The sequence below is a fragment of the Hippopotamus amphibius genome, chromosome 15 (assembly GCF_030028045.1).
Source record: "Hippopotamus amphibius kiboko isolate mHipAmp2 chromosome 15, mHipAmp2.hap2, whole genome shotgun sequence".
NCBI classification, from domain to species: domain Eukaryota; kingdom Metazoa; phylum Chordata; class Mammalia; order Artiodactyla; family Hippopotamidae; genus Hippopotamus; species Hippopotamus amphibius.
In genome coordinates this window covers 40,635,845-40,660,833 of record NC_080200.1, presented here as the reverse complement: position 1 = coordinate 40,660,833, position 24,989 = coordinate 40,635,845, and the positions used below count along the sequence as shown (strand labels likewise).

General features: G+C 32.2%; 1 protein-coding gene across 5 annotated transcripts in view; it reads left to right on the top strand.

The window, feature by feature from the left end:
- The window catches only part of NIPBL (NIPBL cohesin loading factor), a 180,625-nt gene that overhangs the window by 90,817 nt on the left and 64,819 nt on the right, over positions 1 to 24,989 (top strand). For 4 of the 5 annotated variants that reach the window (XM_057708175.1, XM_057708176.1, XM_057708177.1 and 1 more), the window contains 2 exons: positions 687 to 1,313; positions 7,172 to 8,797. In XM_057708175.1, coding sequence (XP_057564158.1) covers positions 687 to 1,313; positions 7,172 to 8,797 — 2,253 coding nt within the window. The remainder of the gene's footprint in view (positions 1 to 686; positions 1,314 to 7,171; positions 8,798 to 24,989) is intronic. The other variant, XM_057708179.1, reaches the window with a different exon arrangement.

The window sequence follows — 24,989 nt, the reverse complement described above, 5'->3', positions numbered from 1 at the left end:
TTTAATGGGATCTGGGCTGAAGATATTTTATTTGCTGGTCCTGCATATTTTTCTAATAAAAGGAGGATTAGCAAGCTGAAGAGAGTATGTGAATGATGTTATTTAAGTGGAGGGAGAAAGAGAAGACCACATAAAGGTATAAATTAATACTTTAGCACCAGTTTGTTAAGTAAGTGAAGACTGATCATTCTTATTTTTCCCACTTCCTTTTTTTTATACCATTAAGTATTCCTGTGAGTGTAGTCTCTAGGATTAATTTGTTATTTTTTTGTAATTTGACAGACTTATTCTTACTTTAGACGCATCAGTTTTCCTAGATAAGTGAGAGAATAGAGATTATCAAACCCAAAATATTTGTGTTGCATCTTTAGAAATAGTGAGCTCTTGCTGTTTTCAAGCTTAAGTATTTGTATTTTTTAGGCGAAAAAATAGAAATAACACTAGTTTGGAAGATGGAATACTCACACTTTAATTCAAACCTGGATCATGTACCAGCAAGCTAAAAGACCATGGGGGACACATCTTTAGACTTTCTTTTCATAATCTGTAAATAAGTAGCTTGGGTGAGATAATTTAATATTTTTTCTAACAGTACTATATTGTCACTTATTTTAATATGCCTATCACATTTTCTGAAAATGTGAAACTAGCACAACTGTTCATTCCTGTTGAATTGTTTTTTCTAGGATCAAGACCACCTTTAATCCTGCAGTCTCAGTCTCTACCTTGTTCATCACCTCGAGATGTTCCACCAGACATTTTGTTAGATTCTCCAGAAAGAAAACAAAAGAAGCAAAAGAAAATGAAATTAGGCAAGGATGAAAAAGACCAGAGTGAGAAAGCTGCAATGTATGATATCATTAGCTCTCCATCCAAGGACTCTACTAAACTTACATTAAGACTTTCTCGTGTAAGGTCTTCAGACATGGACCAGCAAGAGGATATGCTTTCTGGTATGGAAAATAGCAATGTTTCAGAAAATGATATTCCTTTTAATGTGCAGTACCCAGGACAGACTTCAAAAACACCCATTACTCCGCAGGATGTAAACCGCCCACTAAATGCTGCTCAGTGTTTGTCGCAGCAAGAACAAACAGCATTCCTTCCAGCAAATCAAGTGCCTGTTTTACAGCAGAACACTTCAGTTGCTACAAAACAGCCCCAGACTTCTGTGGTACAGAATCAGCAACAGGTATCACAACAGGGACCTATATATGATGAAGTGGAATTGGATGCATTGGCTGAAATTGAGCGAATAGAGAGAGAATCGGCTATTGAAAGGGAGCGCTTTTCAAAAGAAGTTCAAGATAAAGGTAAAATAGTCTCATTACTATCACTTCATGCTCTCGGCAGATATATAATTATAATGTCAAAAAATTTTTTTAAAGTTACTCTTTTCTTCATTATGTCTTATAATTTTTAATGTTTCTCCTCAGTTGTGGTTTTGTTACTAATGGTCATCCCTCAGAAGTTGAATTCTTAATTTCATTTTTTATCTTAAGCAACTGAGATTTGGTAATTCTATATAACAGGTCTGTCACCTGTTATATACCAAGTGATTTTATCTGTGCTTGTCTACTAAAACGAACATTAGCATTTCTATAGTACATATATTTTCCACAAGTTATGTTAATATAATTTTGCACCTTCACTTTTTTTCTACCAAAACAGGGTTAACCGCTATAGAATTATTTTGAATCAGTACAGTTAAGAAAAGTTTGTGTGTATGTTATTATGCAATTATTTTTTCACTTGGTTTCTAATTCTGTCAACTCTTAATAATGTGAATTTTTTTTAAGTAAAAAAAATTAGGAAAGAATTTTAAGTTAATATTAAATAGCAAACTTTAAGAATCAAGGATCTTTTGTTGGTGATTATGGTTAAGTGTTCCCTTTTCTCTAACTGGTGTATTAGAATGGATTTTCAAGACATCTGTTCTGTGAGATTATGGGCTTTCTTTTTGTGCTTTATACAAAATTATAATCTGAACTTAAGTTCTGTTAAGTTCTTGATTATTTGGTGAACATTATGTATAAAATCTCTTGAAAATTTTGAGAGAGACTAATGAATCAGTGGTTGAAATTAGTAATTTATGCATTTAATGTCTCTACAGTAGATGCATATACATATTTGACCATCCAAACCAAAGAATACTTTATGATTTAATTTACAGTTAAATATTCCAGATTGATTTATAGTTCTTATAGTTTCTATTTGGTCATTATAAAACAAAACTTCTTGGTATTGACTAGAGCTCATTTTTATGTATGATCTTGTTCATTATGTGACAGGATCATTTCTAGATAATTGTGTTCCTATGCTAAGACACATGCTGAAGATTTGTGTTATGTTTCCTCTCTATCATGATGGCTCTTTTTAATGTTACTGGGAAAATAGACTATATTTGGTAATTGCTGTACTACAGTATTTGCTAATCATAGGTAGATTCAAATAAAGAGATTGCTAGAAGTCTTCATTTTATTGGCTGGGTTTTGGTTTTGTTTGTTTTAAACTAGCAAATCATGGATGTTACAGATGAAAAAAAGTGTTGCTTGCCCTTTTTCTCTTTGCTTAGTAGTGTGGGATTCAGGAAATAACTCTGGGTTACAAAATGTATCTTTTCCTCTAACCTCTTATAAAAGTATATGCATGTCAAATGAAGAGAGTAATATTATTCATCTGCTCTCAATATTAACCTTCCCCAAATTCCTGAATCGTGTGACAGTTTTGCAAAAAAATATACGGTTGTAATTTCTTGACCAAGAAATATTAGTTGCCTTGAGAACTGAACTTCTGCATGGTATTTTAATGTGTGTTTTGGAAAATTATATTCTTTAAAAGGCGTGTGATTTTTTTTTAATGACTTAATTGTTGGTAGGAATAAAAGCAGAGGAAATGGTGAACTTTTTTTTCTTTTTTGAACTTTTACTGTATCATATTTGTTGAAACCAAGTTTTTACTTTTAAAAACTGAATGAAAATAAGGATAGTAAACAATGCTAATTGCATGTTAGCAAACTTATTTTAGACTACTAACTTTTCTTTGGGAGAATAAAACAAAATCAACAAATAGCATACTGTTCTTCCTGAAACTTATTATATATCTAAATTTTAATTATCTAATCAATGTTTTCTATAATCTCTGATGGTGTGAATATAACAAAAATATTGAAAAGTCGAGTGAGCAAAGTTGACTTACAATTTTGAAACAATGTAAGTTGACTTACAGAGGTATCTGTTTCTATTAGGATATAAGGGAAAAGATGAGCTATCTGATTTTCAATTTGATTTAGATGATTTTTCCCAAATTGGTTATGCTGATTTGGCTGACCTTATATTAGTGCTGTTGTCTCTAACTTGTCTTCTGAAAGCCATGTCCCCATGGCTTTATTTGAAAACCTTTGGAATTTAGGTACCAGCTAATATCTTTGATTTGAATCTTGTATTTTTATATTCAATTTCTGTATTGTGTGATGAGATAGTTTTATATATAAGCAGTTATCTTGAGATTTTTGAAAGGTTAAAGGTTTAGTATGTTGCTCTAAGTTTGTAGGTGAGGTCATAAATAGAAGTAAGTTTTCTGACCTGGTAGTCTTACAGTCGGCCCTTGAGAGATGAAATACTTCTTTGAAGTGAATTTATCGCTAGTTACCACTACATTTTAGGACTGCTGTGCGTTGTAAAATTGATATTTTCTGTATTCTAAGGTTTGGCACTGCGTACTTTTTTATAACTATTTTATTGCTGGTAGTAAGATGCAAACAAGACTACTAGACTGGTCTACATGGTTTTACTGAGAGCTCTGCTATGGTTCTGAGCTTGTTTCCCGTTATATTCATTTGTTACGAGTGAATGAAGCATTCCCTTCAATATGACAGAAATCAAAAACCTCTACCTTGTAAATAGATTAGAAAGTTCAGCATACATGGTTGTTTGATAATTATGGAATTCAAGAAAACAGGTAGAATACTCTTAGAAATATTTTACATAGGTTGTGGTATAACTTAATACACCCCTGTTCCACACACAGAAGACACTTTTCTGGCTGCTAGATATTTATGTTCCTTTGGCCTGTTCTCTCTTCTTTGGTTAGCTTTCTGTACACTGATAGGTTAATTCTGTGTAACCTAATATTTTATAATATTCCTAAAGGACCTTCTTCTCAATCTTCTGCTCAAACTTTTAACATCTGTAATTACATAAATTAATTTAAAAAGGCTATTTTTCTTTGCTTCTGGGATGAACTATCATAGACATTAATATCTCCATGTGCTGAAAATTCCTGCTTTCTCTTGTTGAAGAGAGGGTTTCTTTGTTCATCTTTGCCTATTTCATCTTTTCCCAAGGTCCACTTTCCATGTTAGCAAGTATAAGGAATGGCCTAGCTTCACTAATGTTTGTTATGATGTTAAAATATTCCTGCACTGTAACCCTGATTAGAAGTAAATTATTACCTGTCGTCATTTGGAATAAGAAACGGATTGGGGACAGGAATAGGACAATTAGTCATTTAGCCTATACCATGGTTTTGGGATGGAATGTTTTCATTTTTTGTAATTAGCTATTGTGCATACAATTGTTCTGCTTTTTGATTTAAGTGTTTTCAGTTATCACTTGTAGTAGATATAGGCAAGTGATATTGTTTGTTTATATAAGCACAATTTCTTTAAGGGTGAGATCTTATTTTCAAAATATCAGCATCAATATGACAAGTGTTGTTGGTCTTAAAATTACATCTTTTTGTATGCATTTGCTTCAGGAATACCTGCATTTTGATAGTTAATCTTATGGTTCCCAGTGCTTTAGAGGGCTTACAGGTAATAGTGTCCCAAATATTAAAATTATTCTTCATAGAGGTGGCTTTCCATCATTAGGTGAAGGTTATGATGTAATGAACACTGATAACAAAAGTGAATAGACAGAAGTGACCAGTGCAGATTAAGAGCCCCTTTACAGGAATAAGTTCATGGTGGAATTGAATCAGATCAAGAGAATCAGAACCTGCGTGCTCTTAACGTATCCAAGAATCCTTGCAGCAGTAATGGAATTTTTCTGGGTTTTACAGAAGAGGTGAAGTACCTTTCAATAGTTGAAAAATTAAAACTTTGTATTTAGCAATAGTTTATGCATAGTAGAAAAAATTATAATATCTTCCCTGATCTTAATACATCATTCATGTGCAAATGCTTTTCATGTTTTTATTATAAATAATCATAGCATCTATAAAGATAACTAAATCAAACATGATAATTTCTTTGAAATTAAACTCTGCTAAATTTCCATTTTAATAATGAAAGATAAATTAAAATGAGGTTAATGATCTATTATTTATTATTTTATAATCTTTTAAAGTGTAGCCTTCAAGGTATTTTAATGTTTTTCTGAAAGACAGATAATTCATATTAATAAAAGGATGAGCCACTAGATCTCTTAAGAGAGATCTTCAGATCCCTGAGATCTGTGTTATTAATAGTTCTTCAGTATGGTTAGGTTACCATTTTAATGACTTTCATAAAGCATATTTCATTGAAAAATATAAAAATCTTAGATTATACTATTTAACTTTATAGATGCTTAAAATATTTTTCTAAATGCTTATCATAAAAGTTTAAGGGTAGGTATGAGGTTATAAAGCATCCTGTTTTTGAGGTAGTAATTATTTAGTGTGCCCTTTAGCAAGATATAAAGATCATTTTGTATGGCAGAACATTGAAAAGCAAAATTCTATAAATTAGTATTCTGAGTGCTGTTTTCTTAGGTATTGATACAGAAAAGTTCATACAACTTCTTACCAGTTTAGTTTTAACTAGGGAAAACAGTTTAATGATAATATACTTTATTATTATCATCGTGTAGTTATTTTGCAAATGGAGCATATGTGGTGGTAGATTTGACTTATGAATTACTAAAAAAGTGGAACGGTTTAGTTCTTCAAAAAATTACTGGCAAATATCTAAAGTAAATTTGATTAATATTTGATTAGATTGTAAGCTGTAAGGGACTGCTACTTCTCATTTTGAAAACAAAATGATGGAACTTTGATATATAAATGCATCATTACTATTAAAAACTTTTTTTTTTTCAGTATTTGGTTTCCTAATATTAAGGGGCTATTTTTTTAGAGGTCATTTTGACTTTTCACCTTGCAGTCCTCTTTTCTTTAAATAATACTATATCACATCAATGAATACTATAAAGAGAATCCAAAGATTCTCCTGAGGAAAAAATGAATGAAAGTAACTTTTAAAATGGCCAGGCAATTCATCAAGTATCATTAAAGCGGGCAAAGACTCAAGGTGCTATGTTAAAGTTATGTATCATGTTATGATTCCCAAGACCTAATTGGAAATTCAATTTATAGAAGATGACCTAGGAGCCTCTTGAGTCATGTGGAATCATGCACAGAAATACATAGCTGTTAAAAATACCATGACATTTTATTATAGTGGTAGATTTTTGTTTGTGTGTATTTTTGTCTTTAAATTGCACATAAATACTGTAAATAATTTCTTACTGAGCCAGTATATAGACCTCTAGAACTTTATGTTGAAGAGCTGAAGCATTTTTATTCAGTTGAAGTGGCTTAAGACAGGTTTTATTTAAAAAGTTCTTATTATATGCTTCTCATTTTTATACTTATGAGTGTTTCCTTGTCTAAAGATACTTCTGACTGTGTGTTAGCTTTTAAATTCCATTTGTGCTGTTGACATCTTGAAGAAATTGAATCCTGGATCAAAGGTTAATAACAAACTATTAAATTCTTTTCTTTTCCTTACTCTCCTCATGTACCTCTTTTTCAGTGGCATGATTTCTGTTTTCTTTTGGGTTTTATCCTTTTCCATACTTTTCTTACATGTGACAAAAGCTCCCTGTTTTGTATGTTGGCAGATTTGGGGCTCTTTGTAGTTTTTATTCAGCTAGCAGTTTAAATGATCTTTTTACTATAATCACTAGTATTTATTGAGGTACAGCAAGCATGAATACTTCCTCAAACCTTGGTTTAAAAGCATTGTGCCGTTCATGCCTACTATTTCATATATGCATATTGACATTTGCATTCACTACATTTTTTAAAAATGTGACTTTAAAAAATAGTCAAAGTCCATATGGTTTTTAATAAGATAAGAATATATGTCTATTACTGATACTGAATATTTATCTTTGAATTTCAGATAAGCCTTTGAAAAAAAGAAAACAAGATTCTTACCCACAGGAGGCTGGGGGTGCTACAGGAGGTAATAGACCAGCTTCTCAGGAGACGGGTTCTACGGGAAATGGGTCAAGGCCAGCATTAATGGTTAGCATTGATCTTCATCAGGCAGGAAGAGTGGACTCTCAGGCCTCTATAACTCAGGATTCAGACTCCATAAAAAAGCCTGAAGAAATCAAACAATGTAATGATGCACCTATTTCTGTTCTTCAGGAAGATATTATTGGAAATCTTAAATCTACACCAGAAAACCATCCTGAGACTCCTAAAAAAAAATCTGATCCTGAGCTTTTAAAGAGTGAAATGAAACAAAATGAAAGTAGATTGGCAGAATCTAAACCAAATGAAAACAGATTGGTAGAGACAAAATCTAGTGAAAGTAAGTTAGAAACGAAACTTGAGGTACAAACAGAAGAACCTAAACAGAATGAGAGCAGAATGATTGAATCCAGACAAAATGAGAGCACCACAGCTGAGCCTAAACAGAATGAAAGTCGACTCTCTGACACAAAACCAAATGACAACAAACAAAATAATGTCAGATCAGAAACAACAAAGTCAAGACCTGAAACCCCAAAGCAAAAAGGTGAAAGCAGACCTGAAACTCCAAAACAAAAGAGTGATGGGCGTCCTGAAACCCCCAAACAAAAGGGCGATGGGCGGCCTGAAACTCCAAAGCAGAAAGGTGAGGGTCGACCTGAAACTCCAAAGCAAAAAAATGAAGGTCGGCCCGAAACACCGAAACATAGGCATGAAAATAGGAGGGATTCTGGAAAGCCATCAACAGAGAAAAAACCTGAAGTGTCTAAACATAAACAGGACGTTAAATCTGATTCACCTCGTTTAAAATCAGAAAGAGCTGAAGCCTTAAAGCAGAGACCTGATGGGCGATCTATTTCTGAGTCACTAAGACGTGACCATGATAGTAAACAAAAGTCAGATGACAGGAGTGAATCTGAGCGACATCGGGGGGATCAATCTAGGGTTCGAAGACCAGAAACATTGAGATCCTCTAGTAGAAGTGAACATGGCATTAAATCTGATGGTTCAAAACCTGATAAAATAGAAAGAAAACACAGACATGAATCAGGGGACTCAAGGGAAAGACCATCTTCTGGGGAGCAAAAATCAAGACCTGACAGTCCTCGTGTTAAACAAGGAGATTCTAATAAATCAAGACCTGATAAGCCTGGTTTTAAATCACCAAATAGTAAAGATGACAGAAGGACAGAGGGTAACAAGAGTAAAGTAGACAGTAATAAAACACACCCTGACAATAAGGCAGAATTTCCAAGTTATTTGTTGGGGGGCAGGTCTGGTGCATTGAAAAATTTTGTCATTCCAAAAATCAAGAGGGATAAAGATGGCAATATTACTCAGGAGACAAAGAAAATGGAAATGAAAGGAGAGCAGAAAGACAAAGTAGAAAAAATGGGATTAGTTGAAGATCTAAATAAAGGAGCTAAGCCTGTAGTTGTCCTGCAAAAACTGTCTTTGGATGATGTTCAGAAACTTATTAAAGATAGAGAGGATAAATCAAGAAGTTCCCTTAAACCTATCAAGAATAAACCATCAAAGTCAAATAAAGGTAAGAATACTTACTCTGATGTCATCTGTATTCTAGTGAGTTTTCTCTTAAGTTTTAGGGTTACTATGGATTAAAAAAGAAAATTGAAATTTGCAAAAATTGAATCACTACTGCATGAAAATAAAACAGTATAAAACAACAGTGAATTATTTGCAGTAATATAGATAAAAAGTTCTCATTGAAAAATCCTTTTTCTCCCACCCCTACTACTCACCATAATTGTGATTTTTACCATTGGTTCACAGAGAAAAGTTCCTTTTGCTGTTTAATTATTTCAGTATTTTTGAAAGTCGCTTGGTAATCAAGTGAATGATTAGAATGGATGATTAAAATAGATGTATTTAACAACTTTTTTAAAAGTTATTTTGACTGTAGAGATAATTCATTCTACAAGTGAGGTAATAAATTTACTGAATTTTAAGGTCTCAGTAAAGCTATGTGGTATACAAAAGTCAGTATTATAAATTCTTTGAAGAATATTAAGTGTCTCTTAATATTGTTTTCTCACAGACCTGTCTCCAAGTTAATTATTGATGAATAGTTTGAATGTATATAGTTTAGAAAGTTACATAAAAGATTATTTCATCTTTTTTGTGGAGATGATTAGTTACAAATGTTTTATTTTTTAAAATAAGTAGTTTTGCCCTTTCCTATGGAAGAGTAGTTGGGAATGGTACTTACCTCTTAAATTGGGCTAAATCATCACTTTTAAAGGTTTTTTGGTGGTTTTGTTTGTTTATTTGGGTGTTTTTGTTTGTTTTTTTGTCGTGGTTTTGAGTTAAATTCTCTGGTTACATAAATATTATTGTTTCCAGGAGGAAAAAAAGTCTTAAGTGGTGAGAATACAGTGGCAGTTTGTACAGAAAACATAGTTTTGTGTTCCTTTGTATACTATGATGATGCTGTGTGATAAGACCTATTTAGCCTCTGCAGTATAAATAGATTGGGATATAGTTTGTAAGGCAACAGAGGTGATAGTTTGATTTTCAAATTCACATTATGTGAAAGAAGTTCATTAAGAACTTATATTTATACTTACTTATTAACAAATATATGAAACTCTAGAGTTGTGCTGTCCAGTATGATAGTCACTAGCCTCTTTAGGCTGTTAAGTTTAAGCTATTTAAAATTTAAAATTTATATCCTCAATAGCCACATGTGGCCAGTGCTTACCTTATTGACACAGAGAACATTTGCATCATCACAGAAAGTTGTGTTGTGTAATTATTGCATTGTAACGTATTAGGAGATATAGACAGTGTATTGGTTATTATTTTTGTAAAATGCTGTTGTACCTTCTCTATCAGAAAAAGCTCATTGAAAACTTAATGTTTCAACTAAGAATTCTTAATTCAAGGAAATAACTTGTCACGACTAATCTGTTTTTATTCTTGTCTTCTTAAACGTTTACTTTCTCACTGTTAATTTATTTGGTTTTGTCTTTCAAAAATGAAAAAAGATTGCCTCTAAATCACTAATATTTGTACTATTTTAGTGAAGCTTTCAGATTTTGAATTATGGCAGTCAGACCCATAAAAATTAATTAAGATTTTAGCTTTAATTAATAAGTAGTCTTTAGTATTTAACTTGAATGCATCTTTTCAGAATTATTCATGTAAAAGAGGTTGTTAGACTGTAGTGGCTAGCACTAGAATTGCTTTCTTTTAGATAAAGATTGTCTTTATTAATTTTCACTGAAAGTTTGGGAGTGGCTTATATACATAAACTGAAGAGTATAGTTATATAGTTGTAGAGGAGTCACATGGAAAGATGGAAAGTGGTACCCTCTTGTCCCCTTGATCTGGACCATCTTTTTCTCCCCTGCCCTCTGTCAGCTTATTTATGCCAGCCTTGCCTTTCTAAGCTCTGTTCTAACAAAGAATCCTTACAACTGAATATCAAGAAATGAATATATAGCTCCTAATGAGTAATTGCTGTATTATTTCTCCTGGTTTTTTCCACGTGTAATTTCATTGCTTGTGAATACAAACTTTTTAGTACTAATCCAGTGTTTTTCCCAAATATACCTTTAACACAAATGTATATACTTAATATGTTGATGTTAGTGAGTAACTAATCTGGGTGTGTCTGCCTGTTAGAGTATGGTGTTTGTGTGTGTGCATGTGCAAGTGTGTATATACACACACATATATCAACATATATGCAGCTATAATAAGTGAACCTTTTCACCAATGCTTAGATTCATTTCAGGATCCCATGTAGATATCTTTTGGCTTTATTTATACCATAGCGTTAATATCTGCTCTTCAGTAATGTACTAATTTTGGTTTTATTTTAGATCTCTGCTGCTAAATTAGCAATGGCAGAGGTATATAATTATGGATTTTTAAAATTACATGCATAGGAAGGCCAGTTGTGGATTACTGACCCTTTGTAGTATACATTACTTGGGATTTTCTTTGGAGAGTCACATAAAATCACGTATTCTGACCAATTGGTGTTTTCTAAGTAAAAACTGAGTATTGCTGGGATACTTTGTTGTTGATTCCTAGGGCCAAAATTCTTGGTAGGTTTCCCTTTCTTGGAAGAGCCGTAAAATTTCACCTGATATCCATATTTAAAGTATTCCTCCTTTAGGGTAATTTTAATTCCTTGAGTGTGCTTAAGCTGATAAATTTTGGATGGTAGGGGTATAGGTTTATGACTCCCAGTATGGGTTACTTATTTTTGTCTTTCGTGTGAACTTATTAAATGTAAAGTGACATTGTTACATTTAATTTTACTTCTGTGGGGATATGTGTATATCCCTAGTACCTAACATAAAACCTAGTACATAAAAAGAGCATATTAAATGCCTGTTGAATGAATAGACTGTATTGCTACCATGTTAGAAGAGGCTTTTGTGTGCAGGTTAAAATTGTGTTTTCATCTTTTATGTTCCCACCAGTAGACCCCAGCTCAAAAGCTACATGATTTTCAACTCTCCCGTAAACTTTGTAACAACTCTTTCCACCCTGTCAACTACCTAGTTTTTGTTAAGATCCAAAGGAGACCCACTCATATTCATGTCTGTTTAATTTATTCTTTACCTTTTTTTGCTGTATAGCTGTTTAAGATTGGCTCAGATCCATTCTGTTGTCATTTTCTGCTTCTGTCATCTTCCCAGACTTTTTAACATCACCTTATTTCTTCCTTGCCAAGGGGAGATGGAAGTGGAGAACCAACATAACCTTTGTAAAACCTTTAAATTTTAAAAAGTATCTTCTGTCTGTTAAAATGTACTTCAGGCAGTATATTAAATGCCAAAAATAATCTTTGTGGTTAAAATATTTTTACTCATAATATTATCCTAATTTACAACATGTCTCCAATTAAAATAATAAACTTTTAATCATCTTTAAGTCTGGGCATGATCATCAACTAACATGCGTTACGTGTTGCTAACAGCATATTATTAGTAATTACACACTCTTAAGAATTTGATTTTGTTTTTTTACAATTCCTGAGTGTTTCAAAACACCTAAGCTTTATATCCAAGGAAATCACTTTTTCTTCTTCCTCCTTTTACTTCCTTCTAAATATTGTATTGTTTGCCATTATTTGTACTTCCTGCTTTCAAGAACATCACATACCATCTGCTATTTGAGATCATGGCCATTAAACTAAAGAATTATCTAACAGCTCTGATAGTCAACAGTGTTTAAAATATAGTGCTCAATTGAGTAATTAATGATTGCAGCCCTTATTAGAGGCAGTTATTTCACCTTAGTTACTACTGTAGTAAAATGTTGATCACTAAAGTTAGTTTTTGACTTTTATGTAGCGTTCATATTTTATGTAGCACTGGACTGTATCTAGGACTCTAGTGTTCTTTAAGTCTGGGAGAAAGTACTGTTTCTGAGACTGAATTTTTGGCGTAGTTTATGAATTCCTAAGTCGAGAAATTCTCAGTAAATAGTTATGATTGTAATATTCAGAATCCTTAATAATGCTGCAGGAGAAATTTACTTTGGCTCATTTGAGCAATATATAAAATACTTTTCTAAAAAAATAAAATTTTTAGTTTACGTAGACTTTATTATTAATGATATCTTTAGGAAATTTTTGGAAAATATTTGTAACAGAAACTGGCATAATACATACTTGGCTGTTGTGATTTTAGAGCTACATTTTGTAAAATTTTGTGCATGATTTCTATTTATAGAATTTCTCTAGTCCAAATATTACTTAGTAGATAATTGATATTAATATTGATTTAAAGAGATTCATTAAGTAGAATTTTTTCATAAAAATTAAATGTATTAAAGTTTGCTAGCAGTATTCTCTTTCCTTCCCATTTATTATCTCAAGCCAGCCAAGGACATAGCTTCTATAAGGTTTTCCTATCTGTAGAAATAGATATACAGTTGAAGGGTGAGAAGATAACAGATGATTAATTCTAAGAGAACCGGCTCCTATTTTTGAAGAAATACTCATTACTCTAACATACTGAATTCTCTCTCATTCTAAAAAATGTTATTGAAACCCTCCCCTACAAGAGCCTGATACAGATATTAAGATAATGAATACCTACATGATACTGTAACATAGTATAACATAGTATATTTAATAGTATTATATTAAATAGTTAATATATTTTAATGTTATAGTATATAGTATATCATAGTATGTTATAATACATATTATAATGTATTATAGTATAATATCAAGTAGATATTCATTATCTTCATATCTGTGTCAAGTTCTTGTACAGGGAGGTTTTCGATACCTTTTTTTAAGAATAAGAAAATGCAGTATGTTAGAGTAATATATATTAAGAGTTAATAGTATATGCTGTACTATACTATGATATAATATAATGCGAATTTTTTAATATGGATCCTCTTCTTCACCCACCAAAAATTAGCATTCTCTGACTACTAACATACTAACTTTTGAAAATTCTCCATTAAGCTTATTTTACATTGTAGTTCAAAGAGCACTGGAATCAGAGCCTTCAACAAATCATAGCCTTTCAAAGCTACGATTCAAAGTTCATTCATTTTTAAAATTTTTTTCCTGCTTTATGCAGTTATAAAGACCAAAGTGAATCTTATAGTAAGAGCTAAAATTTGTCCAATTTTTTTATATAAAGAAATGCAGTCATCCCATTTTTAGTTGAATTTATCTAGTGAAGAAAGTAAGTTTTGAATATGTCTCACTTGTGTATACATACTTTATATTCAGTGTATCTGAAGACATTAGTGCCACCATTTATTTCATTCCAGTATTTTGAGATATAATTAACATATAACATTGTATTAGTTTAAGGTATGTAAAATAATAATTTGGTATACAGTCATCCTTCAGTATCCACAGAGAATTGGTTCCAGGACCCCTCACAAATGCTTTTAAGTCCCTTACATAAAATGGTATCGTACAGTCAGCTCTTTGTATCTGCAGATACGAAGGGCTGACTGTATGTATTTATTGTGAAATGAATACCACAGTAAATTTAGTTTACATCAGTCACCTCATGCTGTACATTGCATTCCCAGAACTTATTTATCTTATAACTGGAAGTTTTTACCTTTTGACTACCTTTACCCATTTCACTTACCTCCTTCTTGTGGCAAAGATCAGTCTGTTCTTTGCTTTTATGAATTCTGTTTTTTCAGATTCTGTGTATAAGTGAGATCATGTGGTATTTATCTTTCTTTAACTTATTTATCTTACCATAATGTGCTCAGAGTCCGTCCATATTGTTGGAAATGGCAGGATTAACTTCTTTTTTTGATTGAATAATATTCCATTGTGTATATATACACCACATTTTCCTTATCTTTACAAACATCAATAGACTAAACAACTTAGAATTTTTTCCATGTCTTGGCTATTATAAATACTGCTACAATGAAAATGGGGGTGCAGATATCTTTGAGATAGTGGTTCCATTTCCTTTGGGTATATAACTAAAAGTAGAATTGCCCAATCATATGGTAGTTCTTTTTTTAATTTTTTGAGGAACCTGCATACTGTTTTCCGTAATAGCTGCATCCATTTACATTCCTATCAACAGTGCATAAGGGTTCCCTTTTCTCAGTGTTCTCATCAACACTACTTATTTATTGTCTTTTTGATAATAGCCATTCTGACAGGTGTGAGGTGGTATCTCATAGTTTTGATTTGCATTTCCTTCATGATTAGTAATGTTGAATACCTTTTCATATACATGTTGGCCATTTGTATGTCTTTGGAAAAATGTTTGTTCAGATCCTCTAAACTTTTTAATCAGATTGTTTGGTTTCTTTAAGTATTGAGTTGTATGAGTTCTTTATATGTTTTAGATATTAGCCCCTTATCACATACTGGATTTGCAAATATTTTCTGCCATTCAGTAGGTTGCCTTCTTGTTTCATTGATGGTTTCCTTTACTTTGCAAAAGCTTTTTAGTTTGATGTAGTCCCATTTGTTTTTGCTTTTTTTGTCTTTGCTTTTGGTATCAGCTCCAAAAAAATCATTGCTAGGGCCAGTGTCAAGGAGCTTACTGCCTGTGTTTTCTTCTAGAAGTTTCATGGTTTGGGGTCTTACAGTCAAGTCTTTAATCCATTTTGAGTTGATTTTTGTGTAGTGTAAGATAGCTGTCCAGTTTCATTCTTTTGCATGTGGCTGTCCAATTTTTCCAACATGATTTAATGAAGTGACAGTCATTTTCCCAATGAATATTCTTGGCTCCTTTTTTTGTAAATCAGTTGACCATATATGCATGAGTTTATTTCTGGACTCTGTTCTCTTCCGTGGATCTATATGTCTGTTTTTATGCCAATACCATACCACTTTAATTATTATAGCTTTGTAATATAGTTTGAAATCAGGAAGTGTGGTGCACCCAGCTTTGTTCTTCTTTCTTAAGATTGCTTTGACTATTTAGCTATTTTGTGGTTCTACACAAAATTTAGGATTATTTGTTCTATTTCTCTGAAAAATGATATTGGAATTTTGATAGGGATTGGATTGCACTGAATCTGTAGATTGCTTTGGATGGTATGGACATCTTAACAATATTAATTCTTTCAGTCCATGAGGATAGAATATTTTTCCATTTGTTTGTGTCTTCTTCAGTTTCTTTCATTAACTGTCTTATAGTTTTCAGCAGATATATCTTTCACCTCCTTGATTAAGTTTATTCCTAGATATTTTGTTCTTTTTGATGCAGTTATAGATGGGATTATCTTAATTTCTCTTTCTGATAGTTTACTGGTAGTGTATCAAAACACAACTGACTTCTGTATATTGAATTTGTATCCTGCAACTTTACTAAATTTGTTTATTCTATCAGTTTTGGTGGAGTCTTTAGGGTTTTATGTGTATAATAACATGTCATCTGCAAATAGTGACAGTTTTACTTATTCCTTTCTGATTTGGATCCTTTTAGTTCTTTTTCTTGCCTAATTGCTCTGGCTAGGACTTTCAGTACTATGTTGACTAAAAGTGGCAAGAATGGCCATCCTTATCTTGTTCCTGATCTTAGAGTGAAAGCTTTTGGCTTTTCACTATTGTGAATATATGTCATATATGGCCTTTATTATGTTGATGTCCTTTCCTCTGTACGTAATTTCTTGAGAGTTTTTATTGTGAATGGATGTTGAATTTTGTCAAATTTTTTTTTCTGCACCTATTGGATAATCATGATTTTTATCCTTCATTTTGTTAATGTGCTGTATCATTGATTTGTGGGTGTTGAACCATCCTTGCATCCCTGCAATAAATCACATTTGATCATAGTGTATGATCTTTTTATTGCTAGTATTTTGTTGAGGATTTTTTTTGGATCTCTTTTCATCAGGGATATTGCCCTGTAATTTTCTTTTCTTGTAAGTGCCCTTGTCTGATTTTGGTATAGGGTAATGCTGGCTTTGTAAAGTGAGTTTGGAGGTGTTTCCTCCTCTTCTATTTTTAGAAGAGTTTGAGAGAAATTGGTGTTAATTCTTCTTTAAATGTGTGGTGCAATTCACCAGTGAAGTCATATGTCTTGGGCTTTTCTTGGTTGGGAGGTTTTTGGGACCAGTCTCCTAGTAATTGCTCTGTTCAGATTTTCTATTTCTTCATGATTTAGTCTTGGTAGATTATGTATTTCTAGGAATTTATTCATTCTTCTAGGTTGTCCAGTTTGTTGATATATGTTCATAGTAGTCCTTGTGTGGTATCACTTGTAATCTCTCCCCTTTTATTTTTAATTTTGTTTATTTGATTTTTTTTCTTGGTAAGCATAGCTAACGGCTTCTCTACTTTATCTTTTCAAAAACCCAACTTTTACTTTCATTGATCTTCTCTATTCTCTCTTTAGTCTCATTTTGTTTACTTTTGCTATGGTCTTTGTTATTTCCTTCCTTCTACTAACTTTGGGCTTAATTTATCCTTTTTCTAGTTCCTGGAGGCAAGGTTGGTTGCACGTCTACCATTTTTCTCATTGTGTATATGTATTAAGGAAAGTATCTTATGATCCCTGCTCCTACTTTCTATGTTAGGTAGTAGTAAATTGTCATTTATATTACATAATAAACTTCCTAAAAAACATGTCGCTTTTTGTAGTTCTTCCTCATACTAATTTGACAGCTGCACATTGATGAAATCTTAGTAGTGTTAGTCAATATCAAAACCATGATGCTTAAAACAAGATTTTTCTCAAAATCTTTTCTTATGCATTCTTCATTTGTAATAGTGTTCTTTCAGTTGCTATAAACCAACTCCTTGATATCTTGTCTTCATTAAATAAGCCAATTTACAGTGGCCTAAACTGTGCAGAATATAACTATATAGTGACTGCATTTGCAGGGCAGGTGGCATTTTGTTCCATATTGAATAAAGTATGACATGATACAAATCCGGAGTCAGCAAACTTTTTGCATAAAGGCCCAGATAGTAAATATGTTAGGCTTTGTGACCACTTATCTCTAACATTGTAGTATGCAAGCACCCATAGACGATATGTAAATGATTGTATGTCACTGTATTCTAATGAAACTTCATATACAAAAACAGGTGGTGGGGCAAATTTGATCCCACAGGCTTTAGTTTGCTGAATGTATTATAAATATAAAATTGCAGTTTTATGTAGGTGGATCTGATAACTAGATTCCTTATTCAGTAGCAAATGAGACTCAAAATTTGTATTTCCCACTGTCATTTGAGTGTATTTATGTGTATCTAAAAAGACTGATCTAAGTAGAGTTTTGAATTATTTTCCTATTTTTTACCCAATATTTATAAATGTAATGTGAAATTAGCCAAATATAATATTTTTACCAGGATATTTAATATTTCTTTGTGAGTACTTATTTTTACATAGTATAATTACATATAAATTTTAGTATATTAATATGATTGATGCATTAAATATAAACATATAACAAGTATATACAGACTGAAATTACCTTTAAATAGTTTACACTTGTAGCATGTCAATTATGAAATCTTCTCTCCCATCTTTTCATTTTGTGGGTAACTTCTCTATAATTGTCAAAAGAGCAACTAAAAGCTGCTTTCAGGATTTAAAAAAGAATTTTCATCTGGAAAAATTTCTTGGAAGACCACAAATTTATTCTAATGATTATACTAATCATTCAGTAAATATTTATGGCCATCTTCAACATCCCATGCTCTCTGCTAGATGATGCAGCTGCAGCACAGTCTGTGATTTTATCAAACTTATGATCTCATGGAGAACGTGGGTAACTAAAGATACAGTGACAATGTAATATTCTTAAGAAAAAAGGTGCTGTGTGAATCCAGAGGAGTAGGGAATCACACGTGTTTTTAGCACAAGGGCAGAAGGAAAAAGCACTACAAGTTTAGAGAAGTTAAACATTTAGCTAATTTGGAGTACAGTGTGGAAAAAGTAAGGTGTAAGAGTAGTTTAGTCAGAATTGTTTTACAGCCATTAGTAGTAAAAACATAATCAGAAAATATGCCATTCCTAGTGTTGTTAGAAAATGTTTCTCTAGAATATTATAAATGTTGGTGAAATCCTCTATATATTCAACCTAATGTAATAGTAGTTAGTTGAATAGCTAATAAACATAATTTAGTACTTGATCAGACTGATTAAAATATTTAACACATATCAACATAGGAATTTTGTTGTCTTTGATTTCACATTTTCTGGGGTTTTTGTGATCTTAAACATATTAAATAGTTAATATTATTTTGAGGTGAATATTCCTTTCTAAAGTTTGGTATGATGAGTAGGTAATAGCAACATTACCACTTTTCAAAAATGGTTAAATTATGGCATCTACTTACTCTTCTCCCATAGCTTTCACATAGACATATTGAATATCTCGTAGAAGATTTCCTTTCTCATTTCTTTCCCCTTCCAGTCCATCCCATAAATTACTGCTAGAGTAACATTTCTAAAGTACGTTCTGATTCTTTCCCACCTTAAAAAGACTGCAACATATGAACCCTGCCTACTTTTATGGGCTTACTTACTTTTTCTGCCTGTTGAATATCATGCTCTGCCCAGAGCAGACAAGGCTGGAATGCTCTAAAATGGCTACCATTCCTAGTCCTCGGCCCCTGTTCCCCATCATCCACTTTGCTCCACCTCATTTCTGTTGAAAACCCACTGTGTTCATGAAACAGCTCCTAATCCCTCAAATAATAATTCATCTTTTCCTATTTCCATAAAATATAACTTTTATTTCTTTAGGAAAATTCGTCTCTTAAGTTGGTATATTAGCATTCATTTTTTTTCAACTCCTGTTACGAAAATCTTTTACAAAGGTGCAATGTAGTATACCTATCATTTTGCATCCTGTTTTCTTTACATTTACTATCTCTGTACTAACGTTGTTCATAATTATACTTAATATGATGTACTCTTCCACTATTTTTCCGTTGTTGGACATTTTGATGTTATAGTAGATAAAGCTGATCTAAACATCTTTCTTCATAGAGCTTTTTGTTTTGTTATACAAATTTCCTTTGGATAAATATCCAGGAATGGTATAAATGGGTTGAAGGATTTGAATACCATTTGCTGTGTGTTATATATTCTACACTCTTAGCAGAATCTGAGTGTACCCATTTCAGCAAATTGTAAGCAGACCTACAGAACTCAGAAGGAAAGTGTGGATCATTTTATATCATTTCAAACAGCCTTATGCATAGTAATTAACTCCTAAAGGCATTGCCACGTAAAGCATAGTGGAAAACTTGATCTTTTCAATAATGATCGTGAATAAAGAAAACTTGCCTTGTTAAAGAAAAAGATGGATACTGTACTTTTTAGAAAGATTTACATAAAAAAAAGAGTAATTTCTGAGTAACCCAAGATTTTATTGTAATGGCTTCAAAAATGTAATATTGGCAACTTTTATATCAGACTTATAAACGTAGATAATTAAGTTCTCTGATACAAGGTAGTGAATATTCTATCAGCTTATAATGAGTAGAATCAATTTAATTTGAGTATATTATTCAAATTTATTGTTTATTTCTCACTGAACCTGTAGTTTAAGAAACAATGGACTGGGAATTCCCCTGTGGTCCATTGATTAGGACTCTGTGCTTCTACTGCAGGGGGCCACGGGTTCAATCCCTGGTCAAGGAACTAAAATTTCGCAAGCCACCTGGCATGGCCAAAAAAGAAAAAGAAACATTGTGTAGATTAAAGATAGAAGGACCTTTTCAATCTGAATTGATTCCTGTTTTGAGAAAGATGGCAACCATAAAGTTTAAAGGCTTTCAAACTTTTTTATTGTGACCTAAGGCAAGAAATAAAATGTTTTGTGACCTAATATGCACATACAAACACATAATAACTACGCCTATACCTTTACTACAGGCATAACAGTAACATTTTCTTGTTCATTTTAAACACATTGCTAGTCAAGACCTACAAAACTGATTCCACAACTTGCTTATGGGTCACAATCTGCAACTTGAAAATTGCTGGCTAAAATTTAAAGGGAGACTTGCCAGTTCTTAGATTACAGCATTCTTTATATAGTGATTATATCATGATGATTTACATTAGTTTCAGGAGTATTTCCTAAAGACCGTGAAAAAGAGAATAGCTTCAGATTTGACCCTGATGACCCCTCCATAGCCACAGATGAATAACTAGTCTTGAACAAGCTTCTAGCTAATGCTTGGGATTTCTGTCTCCTTACCAAAATTGTGGCAACTTTAAACCTGATTATCTCATTATATGTCACTTCTTTTTATCCTAAATCATCATATAAAAGCAAACCTTTTAATTATTTCCTGACCCTTTTCTTCAAGAGGGTGTAGTCTACCTGATCCCCTTTTTCTTAAATTAAGACCTCATCTTCAGTTATAAATAGATCACCGCCTTCTTATTACCCTAATGACTGTTAACATCTACTGTAGAAGCTGTGAATTTCACTCCCCTCATTTTCACTCAACCAAGGAGCCTTAGCACCAAAAAAGTAGTATCACCTTTCTCCTAGTTTGCTATTGTTCTTTCCAAATAATTGATAAAACTTTGACATGTCCGGGTTCTTCCTCTGAAGTCAGTGTTTTGTGACCTCAAAACTTTTATTCATCAATATTTGATGTCCCTACATTCACTTCAGATTTTGGTTTCTAGCGCACAGTCTTCCTCTTTACCCTTGTTCTGCATCAGGTTAGGTAACCTTGGGGGTGCCTGTGGAAGGAACATTCAATGTTCTGGTCTCATAGTTAAACCCCACATTTTTTCGACTTCTCTACATGTTGCCTCGCTTTGTTTCTGCCTCCCAAATGTTTACTTTTTTCAGGGCTGTGTCATCAGCATTTCATACTCTTTGAATGCACTTCCTATCAGTGACTTCAAATAAAGAAGTTGGCTTGCGTTTAGAAAGCATTTGCACCCAAAAATACGTGTCTTCAAACCGTATTAATTTAGGATTCCACAAGGGGCAGATTGACAACCTGCACTTGCAAACTTTTTTTTCTTTTTGCCCCTCACTGATGTAAAAGATACATTTATGCTACTCCTCTGTGACACTGGTAGGTTATTGGAAGGATTGTCACTGAACTACATAATGCCTACTTAAGACATTTTTTATGACATCGAATTTGAAGGTTTATGTGAGTTTCTGGGTTTGTGTTTGAACATGACTAGCTTCAATTGTTTGAAACTTCAGCCCTAAAGAGTTGATTTATTGAAGTGGTTTATTTTAATCTCAAGGTTGTTTCCCCATTTAAAAAAATATAGTGTTATCAAATCAGTGACTCTTTGGGACTTTTAAGTCTTTTGATGACTTCTGGTTTTAATAATCTGGTAAATATGCTAGTATGAGTGATTTATATTGGAATATATATCTACAGCTGTATGGTGCCTCACAAAATTGTAACTAAATGGCATTCCTCAAGCCAGTAACTTAAAATTTTGTGTTAATTCAAACAACCTGATTTAAAGAATAAATAGTTGGAATGAGGGAAATGAAATGAGAAAGATAATTGCAAGGTATTAGCATTCTGAAGCTTTCAAGAACAAATAGCTCAACAAACAACAGTGATCTCTGAAATCATCAACATGTTAAGAAGTAGCCAGTGAAACACTGTATTTGCATTATTTAAAGGACTATTTCCTAATTCAGGGAAAAGAACGTAACCAGATATGTTCTTGGGATCATTTGCAGTACTCACTGTTTATTCATTTCTGTTGAAACCGAGTCAGGTATCCAATCTTTGATGTATTAAAGATCCTGAGTTTGAATATAGCAGTGCTGAGCATTTAATTGCTTACGCTTTATAATCAAGGGACCTGGCTGAGTCAATTTATAAAGTGTTTTATGAAAAGGAAGAAATACAGAAAATACATAAACCTGTGGAATAGATATTTCTTTTCAAAATGAGACAGTCCACTTTTGGAGGACAGTACCTTGAGAGACATTAACCATTGCTGGACTGTTTTTAAAGTTGGGTCTTCTTTAGAAATGAAACAGTTGGTCTTTGAATTATGTTGCCATAATTTTCAGAGTTGTACAGAGGTTAAAATGTACAGAATAGTAGAGCTCTTAAAGAGAGAATGAAGAGAGCAGAGTCCTTGTTCTTGGGATATAATAAACCATTATAAAGAGAGTGCAAGTACCCATATATATCTTCACCCTTGATTGTTTATTGTATATTTATCTGCAGAATAATTCTATGATATTTTACCAAGTCAGCATATCTTTGTGAATGGAAATTTAAGCATAACATAAAAATTAGGTAAATCTGCTTCTTAAAAAACAAAATCTCATGATGAACTAAAAGCCCAGTACTTTGGATTATCCATGTTTATAGACCCCAAAAGGTTATAATGTTTTGTGTGGTATAAAAAAGAATTTCCATTTTTTAAAAATTTGGAACCATCTTCATTTGTATAAAATATAGCAATTCTGAAATTATACAAGAAGTACGTCTGTAAGCGAACATAATAAATTGTGAACTACAGGGTCAGCAATCGTTTATTGACCATCTACATATTCATACTTAATATTATAGTTCATGTGGAAAGGGGAAGATATATACTGGAAGATATGAACCTTCCATCAAAAAACCACATATTTAGGTAGAGGTGTTCAGAGCATTAAGGACTTGTAGGTGAAATGAAGAGTGTGTTTACCTTGGGGCTGAAGATACTGATAATTAAAAGCTAAAGTTGATTTTTTTTGTTTTACCTCTACTAATATTCTAAAAAGTGGACCTCACTGATAAAATACAGTTAAATTAAGAAAGACAGAACAAGGAAATGTTACATGATTTGAAAATGAACAGATAAGTTAAACTCAGCATTAGTATGTCACTATTCTAAGCAATGAATTCTTTGGAATATTACTAGTCAGTGTAACAAATGTTACATCTTTGTTGGGTGAAATTGTTGCTTTGCATGTCCTTAGAAGACTAGAAGTTAACAGTTCCTGAAATAACTCCTTCATGATGTTGAATAAAAGTTTCATGATGAATAAAAGAGGATTGTTCTTCATTTGAGATTGATAATTTATGTTTCATATTCTTAAAGTATTAGTGTTATATATTTTTGAGGCTTTTAAATTGTCTTAATCAGTACCCATTTATTTTTGGAATGATTTATTTTTATTCTTTACATAAGCACTATTATCATTTGAATGTTATAGCCTTAATGTTGATTATAGTTACTAATACTTCCTGCTGTAAACCACTAAGGTACTCTTTGCTCCAAGTTCTTAAAATTTGGCAGGTAAGACATCATTTTTATACTTCGACTCAAAGATTTGCATGGGTAAGTAAAGTAAGTTAAAATTATCATCTTTAGTAGTCATCAAGGACAAATTATCCTGAATAATTAACTTTTGTTCTACCTTATTTTTTAAGCTCTCAACAGGATGTTAAGGATTTATTTCTTCATAGCAGCTGTTTGTGTGTTTGTGTATATGTGTGTAGGATTAAATAGTAAATATTATATTAATAGTTCTAATTGTATTATGTTGATATATGTTTATCTTGTCTTTATTCTTTCATGGGAAAATACAAATTTATTTCATAACAGACTTAAAGTTACTCTTTCCAGTTATAGACATTTATATTTTAAAATATTTTGTTCTATGTATCTTGCCTTTCATGTTCCTATTATCTTCAGTTAAATGTATATTTAGGATTATCTGTTTGAGGAAATTTTCCATAATAGTAAAGGCATTACTGTGACTCTCAAATAGACAGTGATAGGTAAAAGCATGTAAAATTCTTGTCCCAGCCACCATACACAACCACCAAGATCATAGAGGAAGAGGAGGTGATAAGTAAAAGAGAATGAGGTGATAAATGTCTTCCAACTCTTCTCATTTGTCCTGAGGGATAGCATTCTTTCAAACTAACTGCTCCAGACCTCTATAAAACAAACTTGGGTGCTACCAAGAATGTGAGATGTACCCCCAACTACAAATCTACCTGATAATGCAGTAGATCTCTACTTTCAGGAAGTTTTTAGTCAGTGCAGACAAATGAAGGCACTAATTATGTCAAAAATTGATGACATAAGTAACCTCTGTTGCTATAAGTATATATTTTTAAAGTTGTTATGTGATGATATATGTATAAAAATTGTATTATCAGTTTAGGGTTAAGACTTACAGTTGTAAATATGAACGTGTTTTATTAAAATACAAAGGTGACTTAGAAAACTTACATAAATATTAATATTTCATTTTCATTGTGCTTAATTTAGTTAAAATTTCCCTTTTATCTTCAGAATTATATTTTTCTTACCTTTTATTAATAG